Source organism: Triticum aestivum, chromosome 1B (assembly GCF_018294505.1).
Source record: "Triticum aestivum cultivar Chinese Spring chromosome 1B, IWGSC CS RefSeq v2.1, whole genome shotgun sequence".
NCBI lineage: Eukaryota > Viridiplantae > Streptophyta > Magnoliopsida > Poales > Poaceae > Triticum > Triticum aestivum.
The window spans coordinates 538,762,514-538,778,080 of NC_057795.1; the positions used below are offsets into that span (position 1 = coordinate 538,762,514).

At 43.7% G+C, this 15,567-nt stretch overlaps 1 protein-coding gene and 1 long non-coding RNA gene across 3 annotated transcripts; one reads left to right on the forward strand and one right to left on the reverse strand.

Moving 5' to 3' along the window:
• Nucleotides 1-6,160: 6,160 nt before the first annotated feature.
• LOC123136952 (uncharacterized) lies at nt 6,161-10,931 on the reverse strand. 2 transcript variants are annotated; one of them, XR_006467521.1, is made up of 7 exons: nt 10,518-10,931; nt 10,279-10,418; nt 9,067-9,295; nt 8,873-8,964; nt 7,918-8,033; nt 7,058-7,178; nt 6,161-6,359 (listed from the first exon to the last, which is right to left on the reverse strand). It is a non-coding gene; the product is annotated as an uncharacterized lncRNA (long non-coding RNA). The 2 variants fall into 2 exon arrangements; XR_006467519.1 differs by having other exon boundaries at nt 8,727-8,964.
• A 1,089-nt stretch (nt 10,932-12,020) lies between these two features.
• LOC123136966 (WEB family protein At2g38370) lies at nt 12,021-15,302 on the forward strand. Its single transcript, XM_044556494.1, has 2 exons — nt 12,021-12,347; nt 13,631-15,302. The coding sequence occupies exons 1-2, from the start codon at nt 12,168-12,170 to the stop codon at nt 15,095-15,097; spliced, it is 1,647 nt and encodes a 548-aa protein (XP_044412429.1). The 5' UTR covers nt 12,021-12,167; the 3' UTR covers nt 15,098-15,302.
• The last annotated feature ends 265 nt before the right edge of the window (nt 15,303-15,567 follow it).

Below are 15,567 nucleotides of genomic sequence, written 5' to 3' on the forward strand. Positions count from 1 at the left end.
CTTTACGTGTATTTTCGAATGTTGAGTGGGTGAAAATGTATACATGCAAGTACTACATGTACAAATTACATTACAACACGGAAACTTCACTCTTATATATTTATTCTACATATTATAAAAATTGCATTTTGTGCTAATTTTGTGATTTTTTTTATTTTTTATTTTCTTTATTCTTTAAGGGCAATACCAATGCTAATTGTTTTGTGCTAATTTTTTTGCTAATTAAATACATTTTTCTATTATTGTATGTATGTATGTATGCATGAAAGAACTATACAACATGTGTGTAAATTATACTAGACTGCTAAAGTTGCATTCTTATCTGTGTATTCGCTGCATATTATAAAAAGTGCAATTTCACTGTAAAGTTGTGTGCAAGTTTTTCTTTATTTTCTTTCTTCTTAAGAGTAATACCAATGTCGCTAATTTATTTTCTCTTAGAAAACTTTATTTGTTCTACCATGTTTAGTTTTTAATTCATTTACTGTTTTCAAGGACAATACCAATGCCACTTATTCGTTCCTTGTTTAAAAACTTTGTTTTTATGTAAAATTCAGTATTATATGTTTATTCTTAGATAACTAAAAAACTGTAATTTATGTGTAAATTGTGTGCAATTGCATCATTATTATTTTTGAATTCCTTTCTTCTTAAAGGGTGGTACCAATGCCACTACACTTCATTTCTCTTTAGAAAAAATTACTTTTTCTTCTTATTGCATAATAAAATAAAATAAAGAAACCTTAGAATTCCGTTTGCATAAGATACGCTACACCATCCTAATCAAAAATAGGGTATGAGACAATTAATAACTTTGAAAACACGAAATCTTTTGTGTTTGTAAGTAAGTATACATGCAAGTATGATACACCATGTGTGTATATTATAGTAGAGAGCAAAAATTGCACCGTATATGCTTATTTTTGGCATATTGCAGAAGTGCAATTTCAAGGCATACTTGTGTGCAAGTTATTTTTTAATTTTCTTTCTTTTTCAGGGGTTTCATTTTCCTCTATTCAGTATTTCATTTTGTTTTTTATATTTTTCTTTCTTCTTAAAGGGATTCATTCTTACATAGAAAACTTTATTGTTTTGTTTTAGTTTTAGTTTTTGTATTTTGTTTTCTTAAAGGGTTTCATTCTTCCGTAGAAACCTTCATTATTTTTTCTTTCTTCTTAAAGGGTTTCATTCTTCCCTAGAAAGCATCATTATCTCGTTTTGTTGTTGTTTTTTTATTTTCTTTCTTCTTAAAGGGTTTCAATCTTCCCTAGAAAATTTCATTATTTTGTGTTTGATTTATTTTCTTTCTTCTTAAATGGTTTTATTCTTCCCTAGAAAAGTTTATTATTTTGTTTTCATTTTAATTTTAATTGTATTTCATTTTCTTTCTTTAACAGTAATACATTTTTTTGCATATTATAACAAAGCACAATTTTTGTGTAAATTGCATGCAAATATTGCCATTACTTGTTTTTTATTGCCTTTCTTCTTAAAGGGTACTGTCAACGTTCAGATTTTTTTTTATTTTCTTTCTTCTTCTAGGGTAATATTAAATGGCAGCGATTCATTTTAGCTTAGAAGACTTCATTATTATGAATTTTTTTGTTTCTATTTTTCTCTTTCTTCTTTAAGGGCATTGTCAACTCCACTAATTCATTTCTTCTGAGAAAACATCTTTTTTGTAAAAGTTCCACTAACATATGTTTATTCTCGCATATTATAAAAAACATAATTTCTGTACATATTGTGTGCAAGTTTTGTCATTATTCATTTTGTTTCTGAGGGGGTGGTGGTGGTGGGGTTGGTTGATGGTGTAGGGGTGCAACTTGCTTGAGGTTAGGCACAAGGCTAACAGTTTAGCTACATAATAGTCGCCTGACTTTTTCGTTTTGGTTCAGTTGATTTTCTTTTTACTCCGAACATGCATGCATGCAAGATTGCCTTTGACTAGCTGTATGCATGGCTACATGTGGGGCCATGTCTTCATGCGTGTATACGTTGCACCTTCTTTTATCTTTTCTTTTTCTGCATGTTCGTTTTTTATGCGAGCGTGTGTGTTGTGTGTCGTGCATATGTGTGAGATTGGCATGTACCATTGATATTAGATATGGTTCAAATTAATTTTTGACATTTGTGTGTTTTTTATTTTGCTTTTTATTATTTTTTGGTCGGGTTGTTTTTATATGAATGTATTGACACAAGTATTACACAAATGAGTGTAAACTATAATAAACTGTGAAAAATAATCATTCTTATTTAGTTTTAGTTTTTAGTTTTTGGTTTATTGTCTTTCTTAGAAAATTTTCTTTTGGCGAAAAGTTCACTATTATAAGTTTATTCTCGCATATTACGAAAAGTGCAATTTATGTGTAAATTATGTGCAATTGTTTTCATTTTCTTTCTTCTGGAAGGGTAATAACAATGCCACTAATTCATTCTTCCTTAGAAAAACTTCATTATTTTGATTTAGTTTTACTTTTCATTTTATTTTCTTTATTCCTTAATGGTAATACAGAGCCATTAATCTATTTCTTCTGAGGAAACTTCCTTTTCACGAAAATTGCACCATTATACACTTATTCTTACATATTATAAAACAAGCAATTTTTGCATAACTTTTGTGCAAATTTTGTCATTACTTTTTATTTTCTTTTTTCTTCTTAAATGGTAATACCAATGCCACTAATTCATTTTTCCTTAGAAAAGTTTAATATTTTATTTTATTTTATTTATTATTATTTCTATAAGGGCAATACCAAAGCCACTAATTCGTTTTCTATTAGAAAACCTATTTTTTTAGGAATTACACTATTATGTGTTTATTCTTGCATATTTAAGAAGTGCAATTTCTTTGTAAATTGTGTGCAATTTTGGTTTAGTTTTAGTTCTATTTTATTTTCTTTCAATTATTATATGTGCTTTCTTGCATGTTATAAAAAAGTACAATTTATGTGTAAATTGTATGAAGTTTTTCCACTATTTGTTTTAATTTGCTTCAGTCAACTAACCCAAATTTAATTTTCTATCGACTAACATGCATGGATTGTTACTAGATTGAAATGCATTAATTTAGCTACCATCGATCGATGGGAGGAAAAGTGCATGTGCGTACAGATACTTAAAGTGATGTACGATACTTTTTTGCAGCTACTAGTCATGTACAGTACGTGAAATGCATCCATGCATGTGTTTGAAGGCTCCGTCCTCCGATCCAAAAGAAAGAAAATGAGGAAGAGGAAGGTAGCAACTAGCCGTGTTGGTGCCAACCAACCTATGGTTGAGATGGTTAGGTGAACAATGATATCCCAATCCACCAGGGTTCAAATCCTGGTGCTCGCATTATTCCTGGATTTATTTCAGAATTTCTGACGATGTGCTTTCAGTGGGAGGAGACGTTCCCATCGATAATGAGGCGTCTACGGTGGCTTCGTAAATCTCAAGATGATATGCCGGCTCAGTCTCTCAGAGATGCTCATAGGGGTAGGGTGTGCGTGTGTGCGTTCATAGGGGTGAGTGTATGCGCGTGTATATGAGCACTTGTGTCTGTACTGATGCTCAAAAAAAACTAGCCGTGTTGGTTTATCTAAAAAAACTAGCAATGTTGGTGCAGATACATATGTACCCACGTTGTGTACGTGCACTGCTCAACGCTGCGCGTACAAATTCCTCGGAAGCGAATTAATATCGCGCGTGACAGTGGCCGGCCTGCTCGCCTTGATTTTTTCATGTGCGATCGAGTTAATCCTTGATGCACAGAGATAGTTTCGTTGGCTGAAACAGCTTTAGGTCAGTCGACTGACCCACATTAAATTTTCAATCGACTGACCGCAGTCAGTCCCATTCTGTACTATCAGTTTCATTTCCTATGGAATGAAATTGGAAACTATGCTCCTTAATTCGAAAAAAAAATGGTGTGCGCCTATGAATTCTCCAGGAAGATGTTTCCCGAAATATACGGTGCGCTCAGATTTTTATTAATTACGGTGCGCTCAGACCCGTTTCATTTCCTAGGCCCAACTAAGTGCATAGTACTATATAGGCCCGACCCGTTTCCCGGTAGCCCATTTCTGCCCTCGAATAATTTCCACTTTGGATGCTGCTACATTTGGCACTGTCCAGACAAAAAAATTACAGGAACGCATGGTTCCTCACCAGAAGAGCAGCGTGCGACGGTGCGAGGACTGAACTATGTACCCCGTCCGTACATCGAACGGTGAGTAGATCTGCTTTTTCATTTGCCAATTGCCATGATTCCACGGCACGCCACTCTGTACTGCATAACGTAGTTTCTCTATTCCGACCGTCTCAGAATCTATATGGGAAAGCACAAGGTCAGAGTTTAGGCATTGGTCCGAGTAAGCCAAAAACTGCTTAATTTACAGCACTCCCTTGGATACGAATTAATTGACGCAACATCTATATAATGTAAAATGGACATTATATGGTGGGTGTTAATTTGGATACGAGGGGGTACTTGTTTGAAAACCGAGCTTAGAGTAAGCGGGTGTTCGTCAGGCACGATATATAAACATCGAATCGTTTTCCTCCTGGCCATGGTGGCTGGAAACCCTAGCCGCCGTCAGGAGACCCAATCTTTCAGCGCCGTCCTCCGGCGGCTCCCCTCCGTCGGCAACCTCGGTCGTCGGTAGTGAGGGGGGTCGCCGGATCCACGCGTGTGGATCGTTTTTACTCCCTCGTAGTTTTAGATTTTAGGCTGTTCATCGTCTTTGTTTCGGCGGCGATGACAGCGCTGAATAAAGATTCTTCGGATCCTTCCTTGACAAGGCCATTGGTCCTATGGTTGGGGATAGATTTGGAAACCAGTCTGTTCAAGCAAGGATGGCGTGGCGGCGGCGACATCCTCGTGGTGGACCTGTGTCCTCGGGCTCCGCCGTTGCGACGGCGTTTGCTCCAGCGTCGGCGCGGAGCTTGGGAGGTAGTCCAGGAGCGGATGCAGATTGTGGTCTGCATCGACGACATCTGGAAGACGGAACATGTGCTGGGTTCGTGGTTCGTGGATGGCATGTATGGTTTCCTTCCGGGACGTCTTAGTCGCGGTGGGGTGCCAGATCTGGAGTTCGATGGCGTGTCCGGGGTGTTGCCCCGGTCTGATTCGTTCAACGGTAAGGGCTTCACTTTTGATGAGCCACCTTGGAGGTCCGCAAAGCTGCATATCAGCGATGGAGCCGCGTCGAGCTTGGGTAAGGAGGTGATCCATCATTCTTTTCTTCGGTGGCTGCTGTCGTGGTGCCGGAGGCAGGTGATGAGCGTTGGTGTCAAGCTCAGAAATGTTCTGCTATCTTTTTCAGTTTTGTCATGTCGGTCCTTACGTGACTTGTACTTTAATCTTTATGATATGAACGAGACACGTATTACCATGCAAAAAAAAGGCACGATATATAAATCGGGCTCCGAATCAGCTACATAGTATATTACTAGTAATACTAGTACACTGTATAAACGAGGCCACTACGTGGCTCTTACTTTTTACTAGTACAGTACAGTATGTATACCGTTGTTTCGCTCTTATACTATACCAAGGACAGGAGAGAGGAGAGGTTAGCGCCCAATTCACATGATTAACCTGCAAAACGATAGTGGAAACTGCCAAATCCACAGAGCCCAAGCCTGCCACCGACATTGCATTGTAAACATACTAGATAGGAAGTGCGGCCTGCCGCACCTCGCCTGACCACGTTTTAACTAACCCGGTAATAGAGAATGTATTTACAGGATGGAAATGTAGATAAGGAGGGAAAATGATAAAAGATGTTTACTGATCCAATACTAATCAAAGAGTATGAATGATCTATTTCAGGTGAGATTTCAACAGAGAGCAGATACATGAAATAGTCAAGCATGTTTGAGCCTTGCATGTTCAAAAGGATAAGCAGTTATTAGTATATGAAAAAAGGCTCAGGAGCAAGAGACGAAAAGGATAAGCAGTTATCAGTGTATAACAGCTTACAACACATAACAACCGTATTAATCCTAAGTTTTAGTGGAGAATATACATAGCAGGTATCTTGATATCATGTATTGCGACAATTGTACTTGCATCTGTTCATATCAATAATCCAACACCAAGAAAAAAACATCCAACACCAATGCTCAAACCCATTATTTCATCCTCTCATTTTAAAACTTAAATCAAAGATTGCACAAACAGTTTGTAACTGTACAAATCCACCATGAATAAAGAATCAATGTCCAATCAAGCATTCATTGTACAAACAAAGTAAAAAGGCCATGAGAGGCAACATAGAGGTATCATCGACAATTAAGACGGAGACAGTCCCCAGTTCTTCAACACGGCCACGTAGCCTGCCAATGAGCAATGTCATCCCCATTTGTGTACCCTGGATGTTGGGGATGAGAAACTAATTAGGTCTGGACATTCAAAGGCATATCTACATGTGACCTTCAAAGGCTACCACAATATGATGTTAGTGAAGTAGCAAACTCGTATAAAATATGCATATGAAAAATTGTCCAAATTCATAATGAAATAAACATACCCAGCAATCAAGTAGCTTTAACCATTTTTTATCACTCAATGGCCATGCAGGTAGGCTACATAAACAATGCTGAAGACTAACAAAAGGTGTTGCCTACAAAATGGTGGTTCGGTAATGCTAAGATGCTCCCAGAGTCCTTAAGATGCAAAAATGGTGAGCTGGCCAGTTAGCTTATTTGGCGTATAGTTTTTACTGGCTCAAAACTAAGAAGCAATCTCCAGAATGTCTCCGGAAGCCAAAACATGCTATGCAAAAGTTCTATATATCATATAAATATGTAGCTTTAATCCAGCAAGCGAGTAACCTAAAAGTATACGACCAAATGACAGAGTACAATAGAGCTAGCAGGGACCTAAAAATTCAGAAACTCTCTAACCACAACACTCACTGCTTGCTCAGCTTATCTATCAATGCTACCAATTGAATTAACATGTCCAAACAACACAGCATGATGTATGGTTGTTCAGGGCTTCCTGAGTTGACCGATCTAGTAATCCTCCTTTGCCAAAGCTAGGAATATGTATGCAGTTAGTTAGTACCTTCCTTTTCTGACACTGTTCTCGTGGTCGTGGCAGTAGGCATTGAGGTCGTCGCAGGGCTCCTCCCAGTCATAGCCACTCCACCCCACGTCCCTGAACTCGATGTACCGGATACCGACTGCTGCAAGAGTCATCCCAGCAGAAGTCAGGTCAGAAATCATCACATATATGTATCACTTTCATGCTGCTGAAAACCATTTAGCGTGTCAATAGAGGGAAAAAATAGCACAGGTGCATCAGAACATATCTACAGTTTGAAAGAACATATATATGTATGAAAGCACAATCATGCAAGAAGGCTCGCGAACTATTAGGTACACCAACAGTATACCAATTAAACACGAATACAAATTGACAGTCACAATCATAACCAGAAATTGTCCACCAAGAGCATAATCACAATCAGAATCAGAAATTGTCCAGCAAGAGCATAACAAATGCATGAGCTTTTTCTAAAGATCGTTAATAGTGCAAGCCATAGAAGAATCCACCGAAGCAAAGTAGATGGATAAGAATCTAACTACATGAGCATAATTATTATTTAAAAAAAAGGGAATGTGCATATTTAGCAAGTGGATTAGAACATATACTCAGGGCCCACAAAAATATGAATTAGGCTTTATTGGATAAATCATGAACATATACCCCTATTACATGCCAGGCAGAAGTGGATAGATTAGTTAGCTATATATGCATTTTTTTCCTAAACAAAGGTGTTTCCCTCTTCATATAAAAAAGGTTGAGTCCTCAAAATTTGTACGTCCGGATGAATTAGAATATTAGGAGGTTGTTCACTCAATGAGAATCCTACACACCCAAACATACAGCCAAAGATGGTGGAACCAACAGAGCAGTAGTACCATCTAACCATCATCGAAGTCGGAGTAGCAGCCAAAGGTGCAACGGCGAGCCAATCTCAAGGAGCACCAGCCACAAACCCTAACCGCACCACCAGACAACGGCCACAACAGCATCCCTGCACCGGTACCACACCATGGATGGCCAGCGATTGAGCAACAGGAGCACCATGGAAATAAGACACATGGGCATTTACATGAATACAGCTAGCAGAGATGAGAGATAAGCAACCGTTGTCATTTTCCAAAGCTATCGCTTCCCCATCTGATTATAACGATAAAATCATATAATTGTGTTTATCTACATTAGTAATCTAACACCCAGAAAATAAATAAGCAGTATTAATCATTTTTCCAATCCATCATTGCTCTTATAATTTTGTAGAGAATGGCAAAGTTCAGTTAAGGAACCAGAAATAGGAAAGATAATAAGAAAGAAATACTAAAATATTGGAATAATTATATTTCTCTACATTAGTAACCTAATACCAAGAAAATAAATAAGCAGCCATAATCATTATGGAATCCAGGTACATGCATTAAGCATACAGAGACCTATTTCCTGAAAGTGACACTACTCCCACTTGAGAAATAGGAATGGAGAGAGATGGTTGCAGTCAAAAGAAAGTCATTAACATGGCAGTCAAACTTATAAGCTCAGTTTATTTTTCACAGTCAAACTTATAGGCTCAGCCTATTTGTCAGGCATCAAACTACTTCGTATGGTTAAGGCAGGATCTAAAATGAGAAAGAAAGTAAGGCAAAACAACACGATTTCCACTACTCAATAATCTAAGCACTTGGGTAATTACACTAAGCAAGACGGCCGAATTGCGCTGAGCTTTGTGTGCGTCCGAGGGCTCCCGTGAATCTTATTTCTGGATAGCTTTTTCTCCAAATGGTAGCTGTGGATGGAGAATGGTAACATCAAGAGGTGTAGGGAGTAGCAACAACACACCTTGCTGCTCCGGGATTCTGTGGACAGAGGAGCATCAGCCTAAAAAAGCTTGGAGACGCCATGACCCCGTCCAGCTCCGCGACGGCGGCAACCTGCAAGGCAAGACAATGGAGGAGTAGGTGTGTGTGTGTGAGAGAGAGAGAGAGAGAGAGAGAGAGAGAGAGAGAGAGAGAGAGAGAGAGAGATGGGTTAACCTGGACGGAACCTCCAGCAGTGAGTTTTGGTCAGAATCCTTGTCCGCGGGGTTCAGCATAGATGATAATTTATCTGGGGCTAACATGAACAGGTTGAGTGATGTTGCTGCTGCTCCGGTGGCATTGCCAGTTTTCGGCAAAAATGCGCTTCTTCTCAACTGACAAGAAGAAGCCATAGCCCTGGATCTCGAAGGAGCTATTCTCATGGCTCCTCCTCTCACTTCTGCATCTTCACAAAAAGAACAAAATCACAAGACATCTCCATGTTACTTGCAAATAAGCCAAGTGCAGAAATTGCAAAAACTAAATGAAAATCAAGTGCAGAATCTACAAAATGTATGTGCAGTGTAGAAGCAGAGGAACCAAGAGTGCTAACATAGAGAGGGCACACATTTATGGTTGTTTGCAACTCTTGTGGAGAGTAATCATGCCAAGCTCAGACCTGATCGTCGTGTGCGCAAGACTGATGACTGCATATATGAAATTCTTGACATTGTAGGATTCCATGTAGTGATCAATAATCTAGAATATGATCTGCCAAGACTCTAAACGAACTCATTATTGTCATATCTCTTGTATTGTATTGTAGAAGTATAAAGTAGATAGAGACAAATTATCACTTCAAGACTAATCAGTTGCCATATATGAGACTACATCAAGTGCAATTATAATAGTTCACGCTGCACAAGGCAATCACTTTGGAAACAGATCAGAAGATTCAGCATAATTAAACTGAACATTCTACACTATGCACACATAATACAAGCAATTTTGTACTGACAGTAAAGTTCCAATGACGAGAGCATCACATAATATGGATAATGTACCGTAGTTGTATACCAAACTTCTGTTGTTATTCTGTTCACTTATGATCTGTCGATATGTCTAGTTAATAACCCAGACCTGAATTCTATATTTATAATTATTGCTTACGTTCATTCATTCATGTGGACATAGCACAAGCACACCTCATGAGAGAGATATGTCAGTTCCAGCTAGTGCTCTTTCCCATAAACGAAAAGAAATACTGCATCTACATATGAAAACTAAGATCAACTGCTTTCAGCACATGGATCAAATCAACAACAAGCTATAACAAACATCAACATAGGCCAGCAGTGAAACAATAGGGTTTTTTTTTACCAAAAACAACAGCATCAAGCTGCTACTTGCCCCATGTCTTGTAGAATTAATTAGGAACTTGATTCATACCTACTGTAGGCGAGCAGGAAGCAGTGCACGGGCATGGAGGTGGCAGAGCTTCTCCTTCCTCTTTTCCTCCTGCTCCATTCTTTTTTCCACATCCGAGGAACAACATCCACGTACCCAAGAAACGACCATGGCATGAAACCCTAGCCACCACAATGTGCAGCCGAGAAAGCCAAGAAAACGACCCTGGTTAATTGTCCAACAGAGAGAATAAAGGAATGATGGAGAGGGCGATTTTATACCTACTCTCTTGACCCCGACTGCCGAAGAACACCGCCATGGTGGCGTCGAGCAACAGCGCGTCGCAGGACCAGATGTGGAAGGCAAGGAGGACCAGCGCCTAGGCGACGGTGGAGATGACGAGAAGCCGCGGCCGCGCCGACCCCCTGGGCCACGCCGCCCGCGCCGCGTCCCATACGCCGCCGCCTTTGCCTCGCCTCGCCATTCCTGCTTCCCTCCCGAGGGAGCCGGGGCCGGGGCAGGAGGGGGTAGAAGGAGGAGGACGTGAGGGGAGGAGGCCGGGCGCCAGCGGGGAAGGAGGAAGCGGCGGCGGCGGGCTCGGGCAGAGCAGCGGTGGCGGGCTCGGGCCTTGGGTTTGGAAGGAGAGAGAGGTGAGGCGGGAGGAAGAGGAAGGGGACGGCGCGAGTGCGGCTATGCGGGAGGAGCGACGGCTAGGGTTCCTCTCCACAGGAGCGGCCCCTTTTATACCGCAGGACGCGAAATGATGAAAATGCCCTCGTGGGGGCGCTGGAATTACGAGCGGTGGCACGAACGGGGTGAAACTATTCATTGCTACAGGGCTCCTCTGTGATCCGACGGCCCAGGTCATCCAGCGGCTCGATCCGACGGCCCAGATCAGATCAAGCAATCAGATCCAACGGCCATGAATGCCTGATCGCTGTGAGAGCTCGGGAGTGGCTTGAATCCTTATTTCTCGATGCATGGCACTAGATTCCAAGAACCCGGCCCTTTGTCCCCTTCTCTCATGTGGCGTTGTCTCTCGGGTGGGGCCTCGGCTTTTAGAGGCGCAGTGAGCCCCACCGTCAGGGTCTGGACCTCATAGCAGAACGCGACTTTCCGATTATAAGTTGGGCGTAAGCACGCGGACGCAGGAGAGCAACGGCGTGCATGACACGTCCCTCTCACGAGAGCGCGCGTGCCGCGGGCTGTTCAAACCGTGGATCTCATCATTTACATTAGCGGCGCCCGGCATGCACCTTTAGACTATTACGGAATCTATTCTTCTTCTTATAATAACAATCCATCAACCTGCAGCGCATCGTTAACTGGCCTGTAACGCGTCGCGTTGGCATCACAGGTAGAACTACTACTGTTTTACCACGCCGGGCAAGGCAGGAATCTCACGGAGGAGTGAGAATCAGGACCTCTTACTGCGGTAGAATCAGGAGTGAGTTCAGATTGACTGATCACGGTGAGATGCTAAACGTAGGCTCGGCAAGCAGCAGTGACCAGAGCACCCAGCCACGGCCGGCGCGATGCACACGGATCTTCCCGTGGGCGTGAGCCCTACCTGCATGTCGTACGGCGTGCACAACCCGACTAGCAAGTGGCCGGCCGGCCCGGTGCCCCCACGGCCCACCCATCCATCCAACGAGCTTTTCATCCCCGGCTCACCGGCGCAATTACTCGCGCACTACCACCGGCATCTGCTAATCACGCCCCCACGTGCCGCGCTAATAAAAAGACAAGGAAAATAAAACGCGGGCGCTACCGGACACACAGCGACCCAAAGGAAACACTGCCCCAAAACCCGCGGCCGCGGGGTTCACGGGCGGGCATCCAACGCCCTCACTCAGTCCACACTCTCCCCTCCACCCCACTCCCGCTGAGCTACCGTCTCACTCTCACCCGCGGCCGCCTACCCCGGGGCCATGGCGGAAGTAGCGGCGCACGCGCTGGCGCTGGCGGCAATGCGGGGGCGCGGCGAGGTGGACACGTCGTCGCAGTTCGAGTCCGTGCGCCAGGCCGTCGACCGCTTCGGCGGCGGCGCCGTCTCCCCGTGGCGACAGCCGCCGTCGCCGCCGCCGCCGCCGCTCCAGCTCCGGCCGGAGGTCAGTCTCACCCACCCTCCCACCTCCCCACCCGCATCTATTATCCCGCCTTTTTCTTCCACGCAGGTGGTGGCGAGTGGCGACGCTGTGCTGGTGGCCGTCACATCTGCTTTCTTTCCTCAAAGCGCTTTCGCATTTCTGCGTTTTATAACCATCGCTTTCCTCGCGTTCTCCCCGGGCCGCTTGCTTCGAAATCTCGCCGCCGCAAATCGCAATCGCAAACATACTCGTCTCCTCTTCGGTGGAGTGGTTCGAGCGAGCAGCGGTTGTTGCGGGAGACCGTGACATGACGCCGTGGGGGCTCTGGGGATCCATTTCATAATGCCGTTTAGCACCAGCAGGTAGCCTGGCCGGCCCGACGCTGCAAACTTTGCATCTAGTAGTAATGCTCGACTATTGCTATTGGATCTTTAGGCTAATTGGTTACGGGCATACGGCGAAATAGGTTGTCACTTTCCCTGTTGCCAAGTAAAATTACATTAATCCTGGAAGAAATTGAGGATTGAGGGAGGGGCAGGCCTGGCGCAGTAGTGAAGTCCTCCCCACTTGTGCCAAGAGGTCCTGGGTTCGAACCAGCCTCTTTGCATTGCACTTTGCAGGGGTAAGACTAGGTTCCTATAATCCCTCCCCAGACCCCACCTTGTGTGGGAGCTTCTATGCACTGGGTCTGTCCTTTTTTCCTGGAAGAAATTGAGGGATAGCTGAGCATTGAGTAGCATTGCGGGGTTGGTATGCTGCGGAGGAACTGCAAGAACATGCCAATGATGCTAGCCTAGTGGTGTAATTGCTTGGGCATCACGAGCAGGATGCGTTGCACACAGCAAGTATACATTAACATAGCAAGTGTAGTACAGTACTCTGCTAGTGTGTGTCCTTGGCAGTCCTTCCATCTACATTTGTACGTGTCGGGCACTGATATTTCCCCGAAGATACTATGTATGGTGGATGGTGTAGCGAGGACGATTTGGTGTGAAACTAAGGCAACCTGGCTGTTTTTGGCTCTAACACTGTTCTCTCTGCTAGTAAATTTCTTGCTACATTAGCTAGACTCACAATCCTGCCTTTTTGCTGGTCAGTTGCTTATTAACTTACATATCAATTTGAAAAGAAGGCTCTTGAAGTGCATAAGCACACATATATTTTTATTTGATAATCGGGTCATATTTGTTGGAAGATCTTGATCATGTTCCTTATTACATTGTCGATTTCGACTTGGTAGTTCAAGTCATGCTCCTGCTATATACTACATCTTTAAGTTGATTTTGTGATTTCATTTCTTTCAGGAGGTAGAGCTTATGAAAGTTGAGGAACAAACTGTGAAGGTCGAGATGGGGCTCTTTGTTAAGGAAAGCGAAACATTCAAGGTGCTGAAAGAGTTGGAGTCAACAAAGCAGGTTATTGATGACTTGAAGTTACAGATAGAGAAGGCAACATCAGAGTGTGGAAATGCAGCAACAGATCATGCTGATACCATGAAGATACATCCACCTCCTGATATAGAACAGAAAATGGATGACCATACGGGGCCACTGATCCAGAGCATAAATACCATACAGTCTCCACTAGCCACACTGATGAAGCTGAATCAGGCAAAAGCATTCCTGAACATGGACACTGTCAAGATGTTTAAGTGCCAGATAGAGGAGGAGAAAGCATCCCTTGAGAGAACCCGTGAGAGGGTGCAGTTGAATATGGAGAAAGCTTCAGCACTGGAAGCAGAGTTGAGCAAAACTGCCGCGCAGCTACAAGCAGCAAAAGACCCGAAACCTGTTGTGGAACCTTATGACATATGGCTGCAGATGAAGCAATTGAATGCTGAAAAAGACAAGCACAGGAAGATGGTCGAGGACTCGAAGCTCGAGATTGGTGAATTAACTTCCACAATTGAGCACACGAGGTCTAAGGCGAAGACTCTTCAGTTCAGGATCGTCATGGCCGAAAAGTTGAAGGAAGCCTCAAGGAGGGGGGAAGCTTTTGCCCTCACGGAGATGGGAAAACGAAGCAACGCGGAGGGCCCGGAGAGTGCTACATTCGACGTCACACTTTCTGTCGAAGAACACTCCAAGCTCCTGCGCGAAGCAGAAGAATCAGAGGTTGCCTCTAGGAACAGAATAGACGCGGCAATGCAGGAGCTCGATCAGGCAAACCAGGGCAAGGTGGAACTTTTGGAAAGAGTGGACGAGGCAATGGCCGCCGTCGAGTCCAGCAGGAAGGTTCTGGAGGAGGCCCTGAAGAGGGAGGAGGCCGCAAACAAAGCTAAGCTCGCAGCTGAAAATGCACTTCGGAGGCTGCGGTCCGACCAAATAATCCTGAACTGGCGACCGACCGGTAACATTAACAGCAATAATGCTGTAAAGTTCAAGGCCTCAGCAACACCAACGACACCCCGGAAGTCCGGCACGGGGATCTACGACGTGAACGGCCTGAGCCTGGTGGCCACCACGCCGAAGAGCACCAAGGCGATGTCCATCGGACAGATCCTGAGCATGAAGCTCGACTGCGAGTTCGAGACCGCCACCACCGGGAAGACGGCGAGCTCAACGAAGAAGAAGAAGGTGTCTCTGGGGCAGATGCTGAGCCAGAAGTACGAGATGTACTCGCCGATGAGGATCGACCACGACGGCGCGTCCCGGAAGCAGTTCCACCCCAGGAGGCGCAGGCTGGGGTTCGTGGTGTACGCGCTGCTCCTGGCCAGGCAGAAGCACAGGAAGAAGAGGCAGCAGCAAGCCTCCTCCGCCAAGGTCGCGTAGTGTAGTTTTTAGTTATCTTTCCAGACCGTAGTACTGTTTACCTAGCTGTGGTTTTACTTTACAACCGGAATAAATGGTAGTAGTACCTGTGTAATTAGTTGGTATATGCAGTATAATCAAGGTGGATGTTTAGCAGCTGCTCATGGTTCAGCCCAACTTTTTGGTGTGATATCACCTGTATGTAAATTTTCTCTCCCGGGATTCACCGAGGAAGTGAGGAGCAGTACTTAGAGCATTACTAATAGAGCCCTCAAACCCCTAAAAATAACTGTTTTTTTTACAATTTTCGTCGGAAAAAAACCGTAGACTAGAACCCCTTAACCCTCAAACCCTTAAATTTTTTTAAAGGTCCAACTCTCAAACCCTCTCCCAATCCTCAAAAGTAAGGGTTGGGGGGCAAAACCTACCCCAACCCTCATTTGGCGGTTATCCTCGCGCGGGAGGGAAAAATCCTCCCAACTCTCGCGCCC

Bases quoted from the DNA above. Each gene is read 5' to 3' on its own strand.
- LOC123136966 (XM_044556494.1), top strand. From the start codon at position 12,168: ATGGCGGAAGTAGCGGCGCACGCGCTGGCGCTGGCGGCAATGCGGGGG. The intron at 12,348-13,630 runs GTCAGTCTCACC...CATTTCTTTCAG, and splicing joins CGCTCCAGCTCCGGCCGGAG to GAGGTAGAGCTTATGAAAGT.